This window comes from Narcine bancroftii, chromosome 12, assembly GCF_036971445.1.
Source record: "Narcine bancroftii isolate sNarBan1 chromosome 12, sNarBan1.hap1, whole genome shotgun sequence".
Classification (NCBI taxonomy): domain Eukaryota; kingdom Metazoa; phylum Chordata; class Chondrichthyes; order Torpediniformes; family Narcinidae; genus Narcine; species Narcine bancroftii.
The window spans coordinates 25,228,382-25,241,772 of NC_091480.1; the positions used below are offsets into that span (position 1 = coordinate 25,228,382).

A 13,391-nucleotide genomic window follows, 5' to 3' on the forward strand; every position below is an offset into this window, starting at 1 on the left:
TTACTATGTTTAATAATTTGGTCTCCATAGGCAGCAAAGTTAGCGTAGCAGTTAGCGCAATGCTGTTACATCGCCAGCAATCGGGACTTGGGTTAGAATCCTGCGCTGTCAGGAGTTCGTACGTTCTCCCCATGTCTGCTTGGGTTTCTTCTGGGGGCTCCAGTTTCCTCCCACCAATTGGTCAATAGGGCAGCAGCGGCTCATGAGCCGAAATGGCCGGTTACCATACTGTATGTCTAAATATAATTTTTAATTTGAAATATTAAATTAAAAAATTATTACACCATATTGACCACAGAAAACGTTAGGATGTTAATCTGACAATGACAGGTGCTTTTAAAATTGTACCCTGAACCTGTTCATTGGTCATTCTGACCAATGAAAACAAGATCTTGAACAAAATCAAATGTTGAGAATAATATTGAACACAGAGGCAGAAAGGTGAGAAGAGAGAATTAAAGAGCAGATAGGAGAATACATGCTCAAGAATTCAGTGAAAGAGGACATTACCTCACAGTGTTTGGAAACTGCCATGGTGGTTGTGCAATATGTACGAATAAAAATTCCAAGAAGCACAAAGCCAGTGTCCCTGATTTCACAGAAAATGTCAGAATGATGGAAAATGCATGATTCAGAATAGATCCCTTTGTGTATAGCGTCACAAATAGAAGAGCAGAATAGATAGCCAAAGAAAAAGAAAATAATTTGGATGTGGGCCATGATATTTAGTCATGTCAGTACTTTCATGTTGTTTTCAAATAAAATTTACATCTATTATTTTGAAATAATTCAGCCTATCTAGTTCTTGTTGTAAAATTGTAATGAGATCAATCTCTATCATTTGGACAGAATTAGACAGAGGATAGAAAATGGAGAAGGTGGAGGTTAGAGTATGGAAGATTTTAAAATCTCTCAAAAAAATGAATTATTTGAGGCCGTGATTATCTGAAAAAAAGATGCTTAATTTCCCTTTTTATTTCATTATCATATATATAATTCTGAACTTTCAAACAAAAAAAGTAGCCAAATCTGCATTGGGGCAATTTATACACTTCAGTATATCGGCACTAAGACTTCTATGTGATGGACACATTCCTTGTGGTCGTAGTACTATATTAGGCAGTGCTTAACTGTGAGTTTTCAAACATTTTTTATTCATAAATGGCCTATGGACATAGCTGCCAAGTCCAGCATCGAATACAGTCAGTAAATTCCTTTGAGATGATGGCTGTTACTTTTTGAACCATCACTACACATTTTCAAATGAGGAGGCTTTAAAAATGCTGTTAAATAGGGAATCCTCAGATATTGTAGCAGTGATGAATGACGGCCGTTGTATTTTCAAGTCAGAACACATGCAACAAATATTTAGTTGCATTGCAATTGAAGTTACAGCATATATTTTTTGCTTTTTAATCACAACTCAGACAAAACATTAAGTGCAATTTATTTCTTTTTTTGCAGCCAAGCTTGCAACCCACTAAAACATTGTGAGTGAAGCCACGATGTGGAGCTGTGTAGGTTCCAACGTGACAGTGAATGGCCTGGATCAGCAGCTTTGCTACGAGCTCGAATTGGTCCTTTTCGTCCTCTCCATTGTTTACCTCATCGTCTGCTTCCCTTTTAGCATTTGCTATAACTCTCTGCTGGTTCTCGTCAACCTCTACAACAAACCATCAATGACCATGCCTGACGTTTACTTTGTCAACATAGCAATTGCGGACCTCATCCTCAGCTTGGTGGCGCTGGTGCAGTTGCTGGGCCCGGACAATCCACAGTGGGCCATATGGAACTTTAACAGAGAGGTCTACATCACTTTACTTATATTGTTCAATATCTCAGCTCTGGTCGCCATGTATTCTACCACTTTGCTCAGTTTGGACTACTATATTGAGCAAGCTTTGCCAAGAACCTACATGTCCAGTGCCTACAACACCAAACATATCTGTGGGTTCATCTGGGGTGGGGCTGTTCTGACCAGCTTTTCATCTCTGCTGCTTTACGTGTGTAGTCATGTTCCCAAGATAATAGAATGCTCGAAAATACAAAATAAGGAGGTGGCAGATGCCATCATGGTATTTATTGGTTTCTTTGTGCCAGCTGCAGCAGTACTCTATGCCTTAATATTGATTTTTCGAATTCGGAACCAGTCGACCACTCTTGATCAAGATTCTGCAAGACTAGATCCTTCTATACATCCACTGCTAGTTGCCACAGTTTTTACTCACCTTGTACTATGGGCTCCTTATTACTTGACACTATTGGTGCACATTACTTTTAAACCAAAAGGATTAGACTTGGTAACCCAATATCAAATCTACCATTTTGTTAAGAGCTTGTCAAAGCTGTTGGCATATTCATGCAGTTTTGTGGCACCATTGCTCTACACCTATATGCACAAGAGCTTCACCAGCAAGCTAAGGCAGCTAGTCAGAAGCCTGGACTGTCAGACTGAAAGTTGTTTGGACCAACATTCAGAAGGGCACCAACAAGTAGCAGTGAACTGAGGTTTCTTCCAGTCTTCAGATGGTGCATGGCTTCACAAATCAAGGAAATGTGCACCCTGGTAGCAAGAGTAGTTACCCTGCCAACTGCCCATAATTATTGCAGAGGTATTGGCGGCTAAAAAGTTCCCAAACCATTCCAAGTTACAATATTACACTGGCTTTTATTAATCAATCCTTTTAGTTCAATGTTCAGCTCAACATTGGACTCCATTGTGGGGGTTTCTTAACATCAGAAATTATATCAATAGTAAATGAATAGCAAGCAAACTCTGAAAACAAATCTTCAAAAGTTTTGTGCAGATCAAATCTAATTAAAGCAATTTCTTGAGTGAGTAACAAACAAAAATTATTGCAGGCAGAAGTTGAATCCAGAACTGGTCTGCATGCCTCAAAGCTACAGCCGCAGCCGACTAGTGGCAGAGGCCAAAAACGTTTGCATGATAAACAAATCAGATAGTGCAAGCTGTGACGTCCACCCACTGTTCTGAATGTTATTGAACAGAAACTGACGAAATGAATGGTCTCTTCGTGTACATGGAAGGACATTGTAGCAAATATCAAAGTACAAAAATCATCTGGCACAACATCCGCAATGGATTTTTTTCCCCCAAGGCTGCATAATTTTAAATTGTGGGAAAAACTGCAACTTGTTTTGATTTCTCCAGGATAGGTCACCATGGCAAAGGAAGAAATGATATCCAAAGTGAGCCTGCATGGATGTTTCCTAACCAACAATAGCCTAGTAAGCTGTAGTCAGCTTCACGGACAGACAGAACTACCGCCTCTAACTGCTTGTATTTTAATTGTTAAATGTCCAGCATCATTAACTAATCTGTCACAATTTTTGATTGTATACATCTATAAATAATTGTACTTCCTGGATCAAACACAAACAATATAAAACAGTCCAATGCTATTTATTGTCTTCACTTTGTACATGAATAAAGATGTATCTGAAAAATTACAGCTTGGGAGCATTTCTTATTAAGTTGTTTACATCGCCAGCATTTGAGATTACACATGGATTGAGAGTTCCCATATTTTAATTACAACATGGAAGGAGGCCATACCAGGATTGAGACCAGCCAATAGTGATATGATTAAAGTGAAGCATATCACTGAATTATTTATTTTTAGTGAGTGATTTTGAAAGTCTTATTTCAGTTCTCAGTCAAAGTCAAACGAAAAAGAACAAAATCAAATCACAGAAACAAAAGCAAAACCAGAGACTGAGAGCAGGTAATCAATCCGAAACACTAATTATGTTTCTCGCTTCTCAGACGTTGCTTGAACGGCAGACTATTTTTATTTTTATGTCTCGGTGCATTGATTAGCACTAATTTGCTTAGCAGTAAAAGGAGGTTGCACTAGAGCCAGTATAATGAGTGCGACTGGCCTTCCTGTAAAGTACTTTCATCAGCTTAAATTGTTCTCACCAACAGTCGTGGAGAAATGAACACAGAACAACAGATCCATGTCAAATAGCCCAAAATGCTGTTCCTGTTAACTTACAATAGGAAACTACAAATATGAGCAGTTCTAGGCCATTAGGCCTTCAAACCTGCTCCACTATTCCACATGATCACAGCTGATCATCCAAATGTACTCTCCTGTTCCTGTTTTCTCCTAATATTCCTTGATCTTTTTAGCTTTTAGAAGTATATAGAATGGTTTTCTTCAACTAATTTAACTCTTTGGCTATATATGCCTTCTGTGGTGGAGAATTAAACAGTTCTGCACTCTGAGTAAAAAATGTTTTCCTGATTTCAATTTTAAATAGTTTACTCCATATGTTAAGGCTGCGATCCCTAGTTTTACACGTCTCCAGCATTGGAAACATCTTTCCTGCTTAAAGTCTGCCCAATCCCACCAGATTTCTGTGTTTCAGTGAGGTTATTTCTTAAAACCCCAGTGAATACAAGATTAAATGATCTAATCTGTCTTCATGCATCAGTCTAGACATCCCACAAATCAGTCTGGTGGTCCTTCACTGCACTTGCTCCTATCCTTACTCAAGTAAGACCCAAACTGTACACATCATTTAAGGTGTGATCTTAACAAGGCCTGGTACAAATGCAGTATGGCATCCCTGCTTCTGTCGTCCAATCCTCTTACGAAGGAAATCAACAAACCATCTTCTTTCTGAACCACCTGCTGCCCTCTCTGCTTACTTTCATTGACTGGTACACACAATGAAACTCAGGTGTTGTTGTACCTCTATCTTTCTCTATTGCTGTTCAGATAATTTGCCTGCTTGTTTTTGCCACCAAAGTGAGCAATAATAATGAGTTTGTCATATGCATTGTACAATGTACATATGAACCGAAATGATTACTTGCAGCAGACAAACGGATACTTTATGAAAAAAAACAAATTAAAGATACAAATGATAGATAATAAATATTCACATTTATCACAGTGTGAGAAAAAAGTGGCATTATGAGAGTGCAGACAGTTATTTTTGGTGTCAAAGCAGTCCATGAGTAGTGTAACAAGGGGAGGTTCAAGAGCCTGATAGCCATCGGAAGAAAGTGTTCTTGAACCTAGAGGGGCTGGGCTTCAGGCTTCTGGCCCTTCTACCTAAAAGTGGCAATTAGAAAAGATTGAGAACAGGATGATGGGGGTGCTACATGAGGCTGGCTACCTTCTTGAGCCAGGGTCTCACAGATATCTTCAACGCATGAAAGGTCAGAGCCTTTGATGGACATTTGCTACCTTCTACAGCCTTCGACGTTCCTGAGCACCTGAATTACCAAAGTAGGCTGTGATACAACAAGTCAGTATACTGTCAGTAATCACATATTTATTTATCCGCATTACATTGCCTAAATCAGCATTCTCAATGGGGATCGTATGGGCTGTGGGCCACAGCACATTTAAGAGGGGCACGGACTGAAATCATAAAATGTATTTTATATAGTTGATAGAAGTACGGAAGATACTAACTAAACTTGACTGCTTCAAAGTTCTAAGGGGGCCATGGCAAATAAAAAGGTTGAGAATGGTTGGTCTAAATCACACTGGAGCTTCTCTCCATCATCGCGCAGCTCATACTTTCATCTACCTATGTTATCTGTCAACTTGGAGATACCTACTTTCTTATTGAAATGATTAATATTCAGTACATCATGAATAGCTGTTGTCCCAACATTGAAACCTCAATACCCCACTCCTACCATTGAGAAAAGAACCCATTTATCCTGGCATTATGTTTCCTGGCCGCCAACTGGTTCTCTATCCATGTCAGTAGCTTGTTCTGAATCCCATGTGACTTAATTTTGTGCACTAGCCTCTTTTATGGGAGCTTGTCTTGAAGTTCAAAAGAACCACATCATAGGTTCTGCCCCACTCATTCTACTCCAAAATAAAATCCATTAAATTTGCCAAGCATTCTTTCCTGTTTCTGTGTACCAGTCATCATCCTCTTCCAATATCACGTTAATCAGCCTATTATACCTAATTTTTCCTTTTTTGAATAGTGAAGTTGCTATTAAACCACCTTCCAATCTATAGAAACCAATCTCAAGCATAAAGAATGCTAAATGTGGTCAATTCCTTTCTTTTAATCAATTGCGGGAGAAATTTGATATCTCAGTAAATTCCTTATTTGTGTACTATCAAGCTTTGATAAAAGAGAATTATGGTACAGAGATGTATTTACCTATGTTAACAAAATTTGAGTCTTTGATTTCTTCTGTACCTAAGAAAGGTAATATTTCGGATACCTATCAACTGTTACAAGAAGCTATGGATAAGCTGGGCTTAGAGAAATCTCGGCTTAAATGGGAAAGTGATTTAACTTATATTTTTCCGGAAGATAATTGGGAGGATATTTGTTATGATAGTGTAACTGAAGTGACCAATGTACAATATGGAATGGTCAATTATTATTTTTTACATCAGTTATCCAGAGAAATTGAAAAAGTATGGGTTTAGTAATTCGGATTCTTGTTTCAGATGTGGATTATGTACTGGAACTTTTTTTACATGCAGTCTGGTCTTGTGTTAAAGTACAACCATTTTGGGAAGGAATTAGGTTGATTTTGGAAAAATTATTTAAAATTAAATTACCATTAGACCCATCGATTTTTTTTGTTGGGATATATGGTTTCTTTGAAAGGATTAGGGTTAGATCAATTTCAAATTGCTTTTGTTTGGTGCTATCTGCGGCAAGGAAGTGTGTAGCTCGTACCTGGAAAGATAATGTGGAGGTTAATATTTCACGTTGGCATGATGAATTGAGAACTTGTATTATTATGGAAAAAATTACATGTAATTTCCACGATAATTATCCGTTTTTTTGTTCAAATGTGGTCTCCTTATTTGGAGTATATGAATCTAGACATTGAAATATTTTTTATATTTACTGTATTGTTTTTTATATTTGGCTCCTCTTAAGGGGTGAAGGGGTGGGAGGGTGGGTGGGTTTTTTCTCTATTTTTCTTTGTTATCATTGAAAGTTGATTGTTATCTTTAAATAAAGTTTTTAAAAAAATAATGCTAAACGTACAGCAGATTAAGGTTAATTGGGTGCATTTGGGTGGCATGGGCTCATGGGCCGGAAGGGCCTTGTTACCATGCTATGTATCTAAATTATTATCAGAATCAGAATTAGGATTTATGGTCATGAACAAGTCATGAAATTCAGTGTTCTGCAGCAACATCTACTATTATTAGAAAATGGTCTCCAATACATCTACTGTTTCTTAAGGCTATTTCCAGAATTCAAGCGACTCAAGCAAATGGCCAAAAAAACCCAAGGAAATAAATAAATAAGAAGAAATAAAAATGTATATAAAAAGTTTCAAATTGTAAAAGTAATGTTCTCTGAAACAACACAAAAAAACCTTGGTGAAGATGGGACCAAAAATTCAGCCAGCATAGCGTCCTGGTCGGGCCCTACCTACAGCAGCTGTTTGAATAAAGCTGTGTTGAAATAAAATAGCGTCTCCCAGGATGAAGAGCCGGCCGATGACACTTGCCACTGGAGGGACTCTCCCAAGTTGCTTCCTATCCCTGATTATTAAGAGTCTTTATCTTTATTAGTACAGTACAACTCCAATTATCCAAAATGGTCGAGACCAGGCCTAATTCGGTTAAATTATTTTTTCAAATAACTGCTCGTTTTTAAAAATATTTTATTTTGAGAATTTTCAATCAACATGCAGTCAAAACAAAGAATAATCAAAAATAAAAACATCAATATCTATAATATTAACAAAATAATACAAATATCGATTCGCATGTCGATATTAAAGAAAGTGAGAAAAAAGTCAACGTGATTCAATTATAAAGAAAGAAAAATTTCAATAATGCTACAAAAATGCAAATTCAATGTCTATCTTGAACCAAAGAGGAACCCTCCCACACACTCCCCCCCCTCCCCCCAAAAACAAGGTAAGAAAAGAGAAAGAATAAGAAAAAGATTGGCATCACCTCGGATAAACCCCACTCCCATCAAGGGACTTATTTAGGGTCCTCAGCACTGTGACCACCGGTGGGGGGGGGGGGGGATGAGACACAAGGGGGAATCATTAAAGATTTACACCGATGAACCTTAGGTATGAATTCTATACTCTTGAAAATACATCATACCTGTTTCTGAGGTTATAGGTGATCTTCTCCAGGGGAACACAATTATGCATTTTTATCTTCCAGTGGGCTAAACCTAGTTGGGAATCAGATTTCCAAGTTCCTGGCCACTGCTAAAGCGAGCTTAACAAATTTTAATTGATGTTTCGACAGCCTTATTTTAGGTCTTACATCTTCTAAATTCCCCAATAAAAATAATTCAGGTGCCTGAGGGTATCGAATTTCAGTAATTTTTTTTCCCGGGAGATTATCCAAATCTTCCCAGAAAGGCCTCACTTTAGGCATGACCAGGTTGAATGCATTGAGCACATTTAATTGAGCACATCGAAAGCAATGGTATGATATTTCCATATTTCAATTTATGTAACTTTTGTGGAGTAAGGTAGAGCTGATGCCAGAAGTTATATTGCATCAGCCGACACCTTACATTAACTGTGTTAATCATATTGTCCTGACATAAGATGAACCAGTGTGACACATTATGTTATATTTTATATTATGCATAGATATGTTTTTGTGGGATTTTAGTTAGGTCACAAAAAGGTACAAACACTTCAAAACAGATCTCATTTTGAAATGCAAAAGTTATGCATAAGGTGGTGCCTACAAGTCTGCAAAAACAATAGACTCCTGTGCTAGAGATTTTCACATTGAGGTTCAATCTCAGGAAACTGATAAGATCTCTCAGGAATTGATTTTGGGAGTCAGCAAGCTGTTTTAGTGGAGTGTGCTGTTTTAGGAAGGTCATATCATTTTGCAAGCAGAGAAAGTCAAACGAGTTTTTCTCTAAGTGTGACAGAGAGAGAGAGAGAGAGACTGCTGGTTTTCTTCAGTGGGTTTAGGAAGCTAGTTTGAAACCCCATTTTGAAGATGGGTTGTGAGTTCTGAGTTTAGCCTGTTCAAAGCCCTTGTGGTCCCTACAAGAGGAGATGGCTGGCTGTATAATGTTTCACCTGAGATAAGAGAAACAGAAATGGAACTTTGTGGTGACCTGATTGGAAGGAATCCGTTTATGTGTGTCCAATAAGCAACAAATCTCTCTCTGAAAACCAACAAAGAACCTTTCTGAGGGGTAACCATTTAACTTTAAACACCAGAGCCTGGTGAAGATTCATAAATGTTGAATTCTGTGCACAGTATAAGAATTGCCTGATACCGGTGAACTTGGAGGAGTGCAAAGTGAGATTGGACTGTGAATCAAAGATCATTTCTGAACTTATACACACATTACATACATGTGTGCTTAGAATTAGAAGGGGGTTAAGTTAGGTTAAGTTCAGTTAATAGTAATAAGTTAAAGTTTGATCCTGTTTTCATGTTTAAAGAAAATTAAGAGTAACTTTTGTTTAAGTAACCATTTGGCTTGGTGAATTTCTATTGCTGCTGGGTTTTGGGATCCTCTGGCCTGTCACATCAGCAAAATGGATCAATTTCTATACCCAAATCTGATTCCCACCTTTGTCTTGATTTATCAAGCCCTTGTTAGAAGTTCCCACCTGAAGTAAGGAATACATTTTTGAAATAATTTTTTTTTGTGTCCCTTTTCGAACCAGAGTTTCTATTATGTGGTAAGGTTAGTGCTGGACCTAATTTGTCCTTTAAACAAGATCTTAATGAAGATAGCCGAAAAACAAGATGTATTTAAAACTCCATATTTATTCCTAACTTGCTCAAATGTCATAAATTGTCCCTGCTCATAACAATCCTCAATACACTTGACCCCTCCCTGGGACCAAATGTCCAGGATTTTACTATCAATCGTTAATGGAATTAACTTATTTTGAGCCAGGGATGTTTTGAGTGAAAGAACCCCATCCCCACGCTATCCCCATTAATTTTATTCCATATTGTAATTATATGCTTTAATGGAGGGGGGCTTCTTTAAGGCCAGATAATAATTTAGAATTCCATTTATAAGGTTTTCTGCTATCCTCTCACCAACCTTATACAACTCCAATTTTACCCATGGAGACGTGCTCCTCCATCAAAGAGGGAGGTGACAAACTTCAATTGGGTTGCCCAAAAATATTTTTTTAAAATCCGGGAGCATTAATACTCCCAATTCATAATTCCAAGTTAATTTATTAATATAGACTCTGGAAGGCTAACTGGTCATTTTTAAAAAAAAAAACAACCCAGTAGCAACAGCAAATCACTTGTAGCAGGTTTTTTAAGCATGAAATAATTCTCACCAAAAAACAATCAGAACAAAATAAGATAAATCTAACACCAAAAACTCAAACTTCTACACAGAGGTTTTTCCAAAATTCTTTCAACCTGTGATATCAGTTCAACTCTGAAATTTTTTTCGGATAACTAAGGATTTCTGATTGTTTCGGAATCCTTAGTTATCTGAAATCTTTTGGAGGCGAAATGAGGTCATTTTGGCTTTGAAATTTTTCGGATAAATGAGGATTTTTTCTAAAATCCTCAATTATCCAAAAAAAAATTACGGATCTGAACAGATGTCACTTCTGGGACCAAAAATATTTTGGATAATTGATGTTGTACTATATATTATTCAGTATATTAGTAAGGGTTTATCTGTAAACTTGAGGGAGGGCGAGTTAATTATGACGGTGACACAGTTAGCATAACACTGTTACAGCGCCAGCATCTGGGGTTCAAATTTAAATTTAAATTACCTGATTAAAGTGAACTTTACAAAATCAAGGACGACAATACTATTGGGTTTTTTTTTCTAATTAGTTTACATTTGGCAGTGACTTTTAAACTGGTGTATTAGTTAGCCACTGTAAAAGTGAGTCTTGAGCATCCAGAAAATTTGCATCTCCAGCATCGACAAATCCCCGTAGGTGCTGGATACTGGTTTTTTTTTACTGTACTTGTTTAACTGATCTGCAATTTCTTTGTTCCTCTTTATAAACTCTCCTATTGCTGACTAAAGAAGACCTTTGTCTTCACTAACTGTTTCTTAACATATCACTTTTATGTTCCCTGAAAACTGCTCTAATTATTTTTCCCCTCTTGATTACTCCCTACCCCTTTTTTGCTGAATTCTTAACTGCTCTCAGCCTAAAAGCTGGTGCATTTTCAGGCCAATTCATATTTCCTTTTTAAATCTAATGACACTAATTTCCCCAGTTGATCATGGTTGCACAATTCTTCCTGTTGTGCAGCTTCTTTTCGTCTCCCAAGTGGGCCAGTGCTGACATTTCATAATCATTGTTACATTTGGTTGAATACCTAGCTTCAACCTCAATTACGAATTGATCCATTTTGAAAGAATATGAAGCAACTACTGATGAAATTACATTTTCATGAAATAAACTGTCTCAACAGATCAGCATGAAGTTGGCTCTTTCTCACCACAAGCAAGTCTGGGGCCCAGACCTGCCTTATTCAGACTACCCAATCACCATCTTTCCAAACAAGGCCTGATCATCAGTACCCCTCCCAGTAGCAGGGCATATGCTGGAGACCAAATTTGGAGCATAAAGGTTTCTTCACAAGGTTATACAGCTGCAAGAGATTACTTTAAAAACTGCCCTCCCCTCAAAATTTCAGGTCAAAACTGTCAAGTTCAATTCTCACAAATTATATTTAATATTTCATTTAGGGATTCAGCGCAGTAACAGCCCTTTCCTGTCCACGAGCCTGTGCTGTCCAAATACACTCTTGTGACCAATTAACCAACTAACTCTGTAGGTCTTTGGTATGTGGGGAGAAAATGGAGCACCTGGGGAAGACCCATACAAATTCACACCTGGGTTAATGGTACTGTTATAGTCTTGTGCTAACGACTACACTAACTGAGACAGCCAATTGGCTTGGAATTTCTTTAATTTTATTTTTTAAAAATTAAGGACCCACTCCCTTTATTCATCTGGAGTCATTTCTTCAGCTATAACTTCAGTTGTCTGACTGATACAATTTTGAAGTCTACGACAGTAGCCAAGGAAACAATTACACTGCAATCTGTTCATCAGGCTGCTATATAACAGATGGGATTGTCCACTGACAATATGACCCAACTTTACTTAGCAAGCCATAAAACTGTCAGTGTTAATAATCCTTTCCATCTGTAACCCTCTGGTTCCTTTGCAACCAAGCAGACATAATCTCTCAGAGAAGAGTATGTACATGTACAGCAGCAATCATCAAAGACCCTCACCACCCAGCACATGCTCTGTTCTCACTGCTGCCATCAGGAAAGAGGTGTTGGTGCCACAAGACTCACACCACCATGTTCAGGAATAGCTGCTACCCCTCCACCATCAGACTCCTCAACAACAAACTCAATCAGGGACTCGTGCACTTTATTGATTTTCATTTTGTTCTCTCTGTATTGCAGTTTGATTACATTTGCTATCTGCTTACAGTTCTTTGTTTGTTTACAATTTTACACTGTGTAGAGTTTCTTTTGTACTACAAATTGGTGGTAATTCTACCGTGTCCGCAGGAAAAAGGAATCTCAGGGTTGTATGTGATGTCATGCATGTACTCTGGCAATAATCTAAAATCTGACCTGTCACATCTATGTGCCAGTAACGATCCACTGCATCCCCATTTTCTGGGTACATCAGTTGATTCATTCACAGTACTTTTTGACAAACTGTTCTCTATGTGGATAAGATTTCTCACTTTGCAAATCATAAACAATGCCCAAGGAAGTAAGATTTGAAAAACTTGGACCATGAAGTCTGTGGACATGGGCAGGATCAGAGAGAAGGGCAGGACTTAACTCCAGAAAATAAGATGCAATCCAACTCAGGGAGAGAATAGTCTGACAGTAGTGAAGAAGAATAAAGTCAGCAGATTGATACAAAAATTGGTGGTTCAGTTAATAGCAATGAGCATAACATTTATTAACTGCTAAGATGGGCATATCAATAACTTAGTAATGGAATCTTAGGAATGGACACATTCAAGAATCTCTGAAGGTGGTAGAACCAGTAAACAAGTTGGTCAAGAAGGTGCAATAGACAGCCTCCGTCACTGACTTCCCTCTCCTCTCCACACCATGCTCCCATCTCCAATTCCACCAAATCAATTTGTTTCCTTATTAGTTCCCACCAATCACCCTCCAGCCTGTCTCTAAGCTCCCCACTCCCTCTTCCTGACCTGGCTCATCATCCCTCACCTACCAGACCCAGTCCTTCTCACCCCTCCCACTACACCTCTTCATCTTGGTCATCTTCTCTCTACATTTTGTATCCTGATGAAGAGTCTCATCCTGAAATTTTGACCATTCCTTTGACTTCACAGATGTGACTTGACCTACTGAATCGCCCAGGTTTGATTTTTTTTGCTCTAGTTGCCAGCATCTGC

The 13,391-nt window shown here is 38.0% G+C and overlaps 2 protein-coding genes across 9 annotated transcripts in view; one reads left to right on the plus strand and one right to left on the minus strand.

Annotated features, from left to right (window-relative positions):
- LOC138747075 (uncharacterized protein C7orf50 homolog) overlaps positions 1–13,391 on the minus strand; it is a 250,789-nt gene that overhangs the window by 90,771 nt on the left and 146,627 nt on the right. The gene's annotated exons all lie outside the window — the stretch shown is intronic.
- The window catches only part of LOC138747073 (probable G-protein coupled receptor 146), a 110,566-nt gene that overhangs the window by 65,347 nt on the left and 31,828 nt on the right, over positions 1–13,391 (plus strand). For 5 of the 7 annotated variants that reach the window (XM_069905993.1, XM_069905994.1, XM_069905992.1 and 2 more), the window contains one exon: positions 1,465–3,468. The exons of the other annotated variants lie outside the window; for them this stretch is intronic. In XM_069905993.1, the coding sequence (XP_069762094.1) occupies positions 1,506–2,507 (1,002 nt within the window). In that variant the 5' untranslated portion in view covers positions 1,465–1,505 and the 3' untranslated portion in view covers positions 2,508–3,468. Of the gene's footprint in view, positions 1–1,464; positions 3,469–13,391 lie in introns of those variants that run through there. 7 annotated transcript variants of the gene reach the window in all.